Raw genomic sequence first — 10,018 nt, forward strand, 5'->3', positions numbered from 1 at the left:
TCGAGTCATTACTCAAATATAGAGATCACTTCCTCAAATATATATATATATATATTTCTTTTATGATGCCCAACACTATATGTCCACTTCATGCCCACCATGTACAATAGATAAGTTGACCGGTACAATAGATTATTTGACTTGTACATAGTGGGCATGAAGTGAGCATATAGTGTTGGACACCATAAAAGATGTCCAACCAATGATGCTCAACTCATCCCGACAACTAAAACCCAGTAGTGGGTTTTAGTGATACAAAATTTTTTTAAAAAAAAACAACTAAAACCCGGTAGTGGGTTTTAGTGGTCGGGGACGATTTGGGCAGGAATGGTTGGACAGCTGAAAATTAATCATATATATATATATATAGTTCTTTTATGGTGTCCAACAACTATGTCCAATTCCTTGCCCACCATGTATAAGTCAACTCACCAATTATGTTGGTCAACTCACCTATTGTACATGATGAGCATGAAATTGGACATAGTTGTTGAATACCATAAAAGAATTCTATATATATATATATATATTCTTATATTCCTGTCCTCTTCGACCTACTGTCATGATCTTTCTATATATATTCTTATATTCCTGTCCTCTTCGACCTACTGTCATGGTCTTTCTATATATATATATATATTGCTTTATGAAACTAAAAAAATATTATAATTTTTTCAAAATTGGAATGGCTTAAGTTAGAGATGGATGCTTAATCCGTTCCAAAAAAATAAAATAAATAAAAGACAAGACAAGGTGAAAAAATAAAATTTAAAAACAAAACAAAATAAACAAACCGCCGAGGTGCTTATCGCATGACGAACTGTTTGTCATGTTTCTTCTAAGTTGCTAGTTCGAAATCGAATGATACGTGTCGTTATCTTTTTCTCTTAAATTTCTTAACTAATTAACAGTAAGAGTTGATTTTTTGTGGGACGAGATCTTTTTTTTTAAGACGGATAACACTAATAATATATATTTATAATAAAAAATAGAATAAGTCTTCAGTGAGACTTCTTATAGATCTTTATTTATGAGATAAAACACCTGTCAATGTTTACAATAAAAAACAATATTTTTGACATAAAAATTAATATTTTTTTCATGGTCTTGGAATCCCAAATAGAAGAACATTATCACAAAATGTACCCGTGAAACCGTCTCACAAGAGTTTTTGTGAAAAGTAATACTTTTGGGATAAAAAAAAATATTTTTTCCACGGGTGATCCAAAATAAAAATACGTCTCATAAATTGATCATTGTGAATGTTTAAATATTCTATTGTCACACCGCAGCAGATCCGCTTCTGCACAATGAGCTCCTATTATCCGCCATCGCTTTACGAAAATCATTAACCCAAATTGTTGTAGAAATCCAATATTGAAGCTCATTTTAAACCAGTTTTAACTCTTCAATTATTCTCATGTGGGATATAGGTAGAGCTGTCAGACAGGCCAATCCATGATGGGGCGGACCGGCCCACCAAAAACCCACCGCTTGGCGGGTCGAAGGCAGGCCGGCCCACCATCCCGGCGGGCTAAAAATTCTCAACTCAAGGTGGGTTGCGGGTTAGGCAGATCGGCCGTGGGTTGGCTCACTTCAAATAAAAATAAAATAAAAATCCTTACATTTAATTATAAATTACATTTCATAAATAAATATTAATAGAAACATATTAATAGAATTTTTAATTATTGATTTAATTCATACGTGTAAATTTTATACAAAGTAATTAATACAAAAAAATTCAGAACTTTCATTAAAAAAATACATATATCACCATAAATAAAAAAAAATAATTAATTTTTTTTCTCCAGTCCCGCCGTGGGTTGGCCCACCTATGCCCGTCTTTTGTTAGTTTGAAAAAATTTCAACTCAACCCACTTAAATTGTGTATCTTGACAGGACGAACTAACCCGACAGATTTAACTCAAATTGACGACTCTGAATATAGGAGCATCACATATTTTGAAGAAACATAATCTTAAAGTAAGTTACTTAAAATAATATTCGACAATCTATTTAGGGACACCAACCGAAAAAAAATGTGATTTATGGACTATGGTTTTTGACTTTAAAAAAAATCATTTTAGTTAAGTTCTTAAACTCATATTCTATATTATCTTCTGCTGAATTAATTGAAATATTGAAGCTGGTAGGTTGCTGATATTGCTTCTACAAAAGTGATTAATTCCGGTAAAAATTTAGATTATAACAACTTATTTATCAAACACTGCTCGTCCTCGATTTTTTTTTTTTTTTAACTTTTGTTTTCAAACATTACCTATTTTTATTGTTATTTTACATGTCATATTCTATAAATTTAATTATTTCTTTAAACACATAAACAAGATCCGTGCCACTAAGATTTCACCTTCTTCATGGGAATGAATTACACGAAAGTTGTTAGAGCTTTTGTTCACATTATTTTTGCTTGCAAAATGCCATCTATGTGTTTTCGTATCGCGATTTTGTCTCTCCATTCTAGAGATATTTAATTCCTTCATCTCATATTTTCCAAATTTTACATCGAAAAAATCAGTATCGTCGCGAGCTTCTAATTAAGATGCTTCGAATCGAAGGTGTGTCTCCTCTCATCTTTCTTGTTTATACGTTTGTGATGTTGAATCTTTACTTCCCATTCGTGGTTTTAATTTTTTTCTTATGCAAATCCATTTACTTTTCATAATGCATTGCTAGGTCTTTGTCGGAAATTAAATTTGTTTTAAAGAACTTGGTCGAACATGAATAATAATTTGGAATTCATGAACAATTTGCAGTAATATTGAAAAATCGATACATGCTGATGTGCTGTGCATCATTTATTCTACAACCAAGATCTATAACCAACTCAAATTTTGATTTAACTAGACTCAAAATAATATTTTAAAGGTAATTTATAAATGAAACTAGAGATAAATTGAACCGAATGTAATAATAAATTAGAGATAAATTGAAACCTCGAACCAAGTACATAAAATAAATAATTTAGTATTATTAGTCATACATTACAGTAGCATATATAGCAATTAATTATTATTTTTTCATGACCACATGGAATAATGAAATTAAAATAAAAGAATAAATCTCTTTGATAAACAAATTATTTTAAAATTAGGAAATAATTAGGTACATTTTTTTAACAATAATGTTCCAGTATATGCATGGAGCAATTAGGTACGATTAATGCTAGCTTATAAGTTTGCTCATGATGTTATCCACTCCAATGTATTGATGTACAGCACTTTCCGTACTTAATAATTAAGAAATCCTCCTTTATTTTTTTCTTCTATGAATATATATTTTTCTATAGAATAAAAAAAATTATTATTATATATATATTTAAAAAAAATTCAGTTTTGACTACGCAAACTTTGGGTTTGCTGTAATCACTGGCGATGCCGGTGCGGAATATTGGGAGTATAGACAGACAAATCCATATTGCTTATTAGATAGGCCAAACATTTGAGGCTTTGCTTAGGGGTCACGCCTTCACAAAATGCACTACGTGTCGCCCTCTACCATGCAATTACAATCAGACTTAAGATTTAAAATATGGAAATAATTAAATCGATAAAATGTTTATAATTAAGATATATGTATATACAATAAAAAATATATTTCATAATTAAAACTTGAACCCGAAATCTCATTCTATTTCTATTATGCACGGTGTCACGGTTCAATATTTGTTTAATTTAGGAGAAATTCTTCGCGCGAAGACGGGTTGATCATATGTTACATTCCATTCCTTGCCAAGATATGGATGTTGGGTAAAAAAAAGTTAGGTTGGCTAAACAACTAAGCTTCATTTTTAGAAACCAAATTTTACTAAAAAATTAAAAAAAGGTGAAAATTTGGTTGTTAGGTGGTCCTGTTTATTTACAATCTCAATAGTCACAATTGAAGAAAGAAATTAAACGATAATATATTCTAATTATAAACTTATAATTCTAAAACTCTACGTTTAAGATATATTTGCTTGTCATTTTATCTGTTTGATTATTCGTTCGTAAAATGCATGTGTATCATGTTCCATTCCTAAGTCTCAGTAAGTTTTGCTTTCTCCATTAAATTCTAGCAAGAGAGCAAATTTGGAAATGTTGACATTTATATATGGTTATAATAGAAAATTTAAGAATATGAGCTATATGAAAAGAATAAAAATGTTACATGTAATAGAGATTAACTTTAATGTACAACAAACTGATGCGGGGAAACCAAGAATATTTGCTGTTTTTGCAATTTCAGTGGACCGCTTTTCTAATTTTACAAAGATAGAGGGCCAGTCTGCCAGAAAGGTGCTGGCTATATATTTGACCAAAGACTGGTCCAAAAGCAAATGTTTTCTCACTTTTTAGTCTTATTTTGTTACTTCAGCTTGTTGACGCCTCGTTTCATTCTGTTATGCTACTCTCTTGCACACAACACATGCATGATACAAAATTGTGTGTACTTAAATTCAATATTTACGTACAGTTTTAAATATTTTTGGAACATGATACTAAGATAAGAGTATTTTTGGAATATCTCGGAACACTTGGGGTCCGTTTGGATAAATATTTTAGTATTTTATAAGTGAAAAATACTTGATTAAAGTATGTATTTCGACAAGATTTTGTAAAATGTTTTTGAAAAATTGTTTTTCAAGTATAATTTTTAGATAACAATTGAGATGTGCTTCAATTCAGTTTAATTGAGATACTATGATAGTGTTTGGGAAAACTTTAAAAAACACTTCTCAACTTTTTCTTCATAAAATTTTGAATTTTTTTTTTAAAATTTTGTGAAAGAAAAGTTGAGAAGTACTTCTTAGAAACGCTTCCAAACACTATCACATATAAATAACATTTGGTTCTTATTTCTTACATCTATGCACAATTGGCGGAATGCATATATCTCTGCTTGATCAGGAGGGTGCTTCAAATCATGAGTTTAAAATCAATGCTAATTCCCTTTCACAAATGCTTTGTTCCCTCCCAGGAAGCATATATAAATTAATGTGCTTTAATTAAAACAGATTCAAATAACACAAAATCCACAGTCAGAAACAAATTGGGTCCATTTCCCCCCTCCAAGACCTGTAAAGAAACATAAACAAAGGCTGCTCTTGTACAACAAAAGAAGAGATGACGAGTCTATGTTTTTTTACCCCAAAAAAAAAAAGGAAAAAGAAAAAACTTAAATTCTGCATGGGGATGTGCGGATTGTGACCTGGACTAGTGCCAACTCATCAAGATTTTATTTTAAATTCAAAGTTTATATGTATTGTTTTCAAATATTTTTAAATATATATTATATCTTTGTTATATAATATATTTTTCGAGTCTAACTTCACCTTAGAGGTTTCAATCGACAGTAGTCCAGTTATCCAACTTGTGATAGAAGATTGTTACAATTAGTTCTCGAACACCAAAAATCGGATATATTTGAAAGTCATTATAACTAAATTTGAATTTTTTTTATTTGATAAAGACGAAAGTGACCATTAGTATTGTACCTGTTATTGGGCAAGAATAAAAATAAAAAAGTGGAAGCTTGTGATCAAAGCACACATCCCTTTATGATCCTCTCTCTTCTCTTTATTTTTAGTTTTTCACTTGAAAACACATAGAAGCAAAGCATATCTTCTTAAACATCACCACATAATGTTGGTTCCCTCTGTAAGTATTCCATCTTTTCTTAGCTTACACAATTAAGAACCTTGCATTCTTTTTCTAATCTCTCATTCTCACACACACACACACACAGAAATTGCCAAGTAAAGTTTGGAATCTCTCCTTGCTTCGGAAGTTAACGTAGGCCAATTTTCTGGACTTTATTTTTCTTGAATCTTTCATAAAACTACATTTCTTGATTCCCATACTAGACTTGGTTCATTGCCCTGGGTTAGGATTTGGTTCTTGCTCTTCAACTTGGAGCTTTGCGATTTTTCTGTCTTATGATTCTCAGTTTGAAGATTTTCACTAATTCTTGAATTCCATTCCATTCAGATTAATCGTAGGGGAATAAAAATTTGATCTTTAGGTGGTCTTGAATTCTTTCACACCATTTTGAACATTTTGCTCCCTTATACTCAACAACCCAAGTGATATTTTCCAATTGGAAGGGAAATTTTTTTCGAAGCAACAAACGTAAATGAGTTTTTTAACATTTATAACAGGATCCACGAAAAGTTCATGGCGACCAGCCATGACTACTGATACAACCACAGCAGCATATTGGCTAAATTGGAGGGTCACACTCTGTTCAATATGGCTTCTGATGTCTATTGTCTTTGCATCGATTCTTATCTCGAAATCCGAAGGTCGTCGTAGTCGCAGGACAGAAGAAACAAATGCACAGAACCAACAAGAAGATTCACCTGGGATGTTGTATGAAGATGAAGTGTGGAAGCCTTGTCTTACAAGTATTCATCCGGGGTGGCTACTTGGATTCAGAGTTTTGGCTTTCTTAGTGCTTCTGTTAATGCTGATACTGAATGTTGCTGTCGATGGAGGGGACATTTTTTACTTCTATACTCAGTAAGTTTGTTCTGTTTCTTGTTTTGATTCTTGTCTATTGATATAGTAGTCATCTTGATGTTTTTCGGGGATATTGGAGCCAGAAAATTCGAATAAGGGAGGTGACAATATAGGTGTAGCATATGTGAAACTTGGGGGGCAAAGCTTGAATTTTTACCTTTTCTATCATATTAACGTGTCACAAAATGTTTGATTAACAGGTGGACTTTTACTCTTATTACCGTTTACTTTGGGGTAAGTGTTCTCCTACAAACATTAATTCAAGAACCAATGCTTGTGTTTCTCCAATTCCTAATCAAAATGACATGGTGTTGTAGCTCGGATCCTTACTGTCGATTCACGGATGTTATCGATACAAATATGAAATCAACAGCGGTGATCACGATACCGAGCATGGATCATACAGAACCTCTACAAATGCACATAATTCCAATGTCTTGAATGCTACAAAAGGCATGGAACTCAACGGAGAACATCTTCACCGTAAAATTGCGGGTTTTTGGGGTTATCTGTTTCAAATAATTTTTCAGGTAAATCTTGAAATACAATGCTGCTATATATATGTACATGCTTGAACATTCTTCATTTAAATGAAATGTGTATAATATTTTTCCTTCTTCTGTGTTTGAAGATGAATGCAGGAGCTGTGATTCTGACAGATGTTGTGTTTTGGTTCATAATCGTTCCGTTTCTTACAATTAAAGATTACAACTTGAACTTTGTAAGAATTTATTCGATACAAGTATTCCATATATATCTAAGTCTATCTTATATTGGAAGTAAAGTAAGTGGTATTTTTCTCCCTTTTGTCTGAACAACATTTGCATTTTTTTTAATCTTTCAGTTGATTATAAACATGCACTCTATCAATGCTGTTTTTCTGATTGGGGACACTGCTTTGAATTGTTTGGTAAGTGAGAAATATATTGTATCTATATGATAATATATAGAGAGACCAAAAAATCTAATGGAGAATTTCATTGTTGCCTATATATTTTCAGCGTTTTCCCTGGTTCCGAATCGGGTACTTTTTTCTCTGGACATCAGTCTTCGTTGTCTTCCAATGGATTGTCCATGCTTGCATCTCAATTTGGTAAACTTTACATATATGCCATCCACTTATTTGAATGAAAAACATTTGGATATAAGCATGAATTTGTAACAAGTTTTTTCTCCTGAAACAGGTGGCCTTATCCTTTTCTTGATCTGTCGTCTCCATTCTCTCCATTATGGTATGTGGCATGCCTCACTCTAATCCAATCCAGAAAATGTAACAGTAATATTACACACGTGCATCTCTATTTAGACCAACGTCGTTGAAATCGGCCTCTCTGATGTTGGTTTTGCAGGTATTCAACTGTGGCGTTGATGCACGTACCGTGCTACGGCATCTTCGTGTTGATAATGAAAGGAAAACACTTTTTGCTGTCAAAATGGTTTCCCCATTCTTATAGGTGCATGCAGTGATTCATGCTGATAAACTTAATGTTAAGTAGACATGCAAGATTTATCAGATATATGCATATATATAGGTAAAAGTTTTGCACTCAAAATGTACAAAATTTGTGGACATTGAGCTAAAGAAATGAGTGCAAATCAAAGATTTATATACATTTGGAGGGCAGCAGGGATGTGTAGCATATACAAGAATTACTGTTGTATGAAATAATAGTTTGAGTTTATACCTGTAACTGTACTTGGTACTGAAGAAGTTTTACTATTGCCAAGCATAGTTTTCTCTGGTTTGATTTTTGAATGCCTCTATTTACATCCTCCTCCAAGTTAAAATATTAAATATTTTAGATGGAAAAATGATTTAATTAAAAATAAAAGAAAATATATATTTACCGTCGCCACATTGAGATATAAATTTCCACAATTTGTTTACTTTTTTAATCCATTTACAGAAAAAGTTTTCTTTTGGGATATAGTGTTGATCAATATTGTTTAAAATAATTTAGATCTATCTCCTTATAATAAACTATTTAAAACATTTCTGTCGATTTTTATCTTAAGTTTCTCTAAGTGCTCAAAGTTCTCTTATTCGAAATTGATAATTATTATAATCTTATATTGTTTATTACTATAGTCAAAATTATGATATATTCCAGATTTAATTACATTGACTTTAGATTAGATTAAAAAAATTACATTGTCTTTAATGCTCAGTTATTGTCACCCATGCACTAATATTTTAGTCATGGTTGATAATTGAGAATATAATATCGATTAAATTAAATATATAAATTGAATATCTAGATAAGCAGATAAAGGTATTATATAATAACTAATAATAATGAACTTAATTATCAACAAATTTACAATAATTGAAATGCAAACCAATTAAAAATATAAACATGAGATACTATTATGAAGTTCGTGATAGATCAAATGATCCAAAATTATTTTATATATGTAGTTCACGTTATTTTTCGGTGTATCTCATACGTATCAATAATTTTAGATAATTGGATGTGATATTTGGATAATATGTTCATGCTAACGCGAAATAATTCATTGTTAGCCTGAGAAGTTTTCATATTAACGGATTTTTGACAGACAACGACTTCTTGTCTGAAAGCGAAAAAAATCTATTTCCACATATGTATGAAATATGTGGAGATATATTTTTGAGAGTTGTGTATGAAGGGAAAATATTTTTATGTTTCATTTTGTGTGTGCACACTTATTTGGTCTCTTGTTTGCAAGAGTATTCTAAATTACTCGCTAATTAGAGACCGATGGGTAGGGGTGGGCATTTACTGTCGGGTATTGAGTATTCGACCCGATCGGATAAAACCCGAACCAGAAACATTGAGGTCGGGTTGGTGTTGGGTAGTTTTTGGGTACCCGACAATTTTTATTATTATTTCTAGATCTGACCCATGAAGCCATGACCCACTTTTTTTTGTCCCACCTCAAATCTTCTGAAAGAAACGGTGTATGCAGTTTGTTAATTAAACGGACAGTGTTGTGCTTGGTGTTACAATACTAGAGACAACACAGTGCAGCGAAAATAAAAACGTAAAGAAATAACACAAGTAATTAATTTTGCACGAGTTTTTAGGGCTAAATATCACTAGAAAAATGTATAACTGTCTTTACAAAATTATACTAGTGATTTTATGAAAAATCAATAAATCTTAAATTTTTCAACAAGTTGAGAAATCAAACTTGCATCTTAAATAATCAGAGTAAAAAAAAATTAGATGCAACTCTCGTAAGTTTAAATTGAAGAAACAAAAAATATCTTCGAACAACACTATGCACTAAGTGTTGTCTCCGATGTCTTCAACACTGATGTTATGGGATATATCCCGAGATATCGTCTAATATCTCGGGATATATTTATTTTTTCGCATGAACTTAGATCGGGATATGTGATAACAAGCATATTATTAGTGGTAAGTGATGTCCTGCAATTATTATTGGATATGGGCCTCGCATATATTCACTATCTACAATCGGGCTTGGACTTGTCAGTATTATGTGATCAT

General features: G+C 31.5%; 1 protein-coding gene across 2 annotated transcripts; it reads left to right on the forward strand.

Annotated features, from left to right (window-relative positions):
* The first annotated feature begins 2,432 nt into the window (after positions 1–2,432).
* LOC140883216 (uncharacterized) lies at positions 2,433–8,259 on the forward strand. Of its 2 annotated transcripts, none has more exons than XM_073289593.1 (9): positions 2,433–2,579; positions 6,161–6,521; positions 6,722–6,755; positions 6,839–7,051; positions 7,153–7,242; positions 7,366–7,431; positions 7,523–7,614; positions 7,706–7,753; positions 7,871–8,258. In XM_073289593.1, the coding sequence occupies exons 1-9, from the start codon at positions 2,564–2,566 to the stop codon at positions 7,986–7,988; spliced, it is 1,038 nt and encodes a 345-aa protein (XP_073145694.1). In that variant the 5' UTR covers positions 2,433–2,563; the 3' UTR covers positions 7,989–8,258. The 2 variants fall into 2 exon arrangements, with proteins under 2 accessions (XP_073145694.1, XP_073145695.1); XM_073289594.1 differs by lacking the exon at positions 2,433–2,579 and adding an exon at positions 5,626–5,660 and having other exon boundaries at positions 7,871–8,259.
* The last annotated feature ends 1,759 nt before the right edge of the window (positions 8,260–10,018 follow it).

The sequence above is a fragment of the Henckelia pumila genome, chromosome 2, assembly GCF_033568475.1.
Source record: "Henckelia pumila isolate YLH828 chromosome 2, ASM3356847v2, whole genome shotgun sequence".
In the NCBI taxonomy this organism is placed as follows: domain Eukaryota; kingdom Viridiplantae; phylum Streptophyta; class Magnoliopsida; order Lamiales; family Gesneriaceae; genus Henckelia; species Henckelia pumila.

Coding starts and splice junctions, on each gene's coding strand:
- LOC140883216 (XM_073289593.1), top strand. Junction 6,756..6,838: donor TTATTACCGTTTACTTTGGG/GTAAGTGTTCTC, acceptor ATGGTGTTGTAG/CTCGGATCCTTACTGTCGAT. Junction 7,432..7,522: donor ACACTGCTTTGAATTGTTTG/GTAAGTGAGAAA, acceptor ATATATTTTCAG/CGTTTTCCCTGGTTCCGAAT.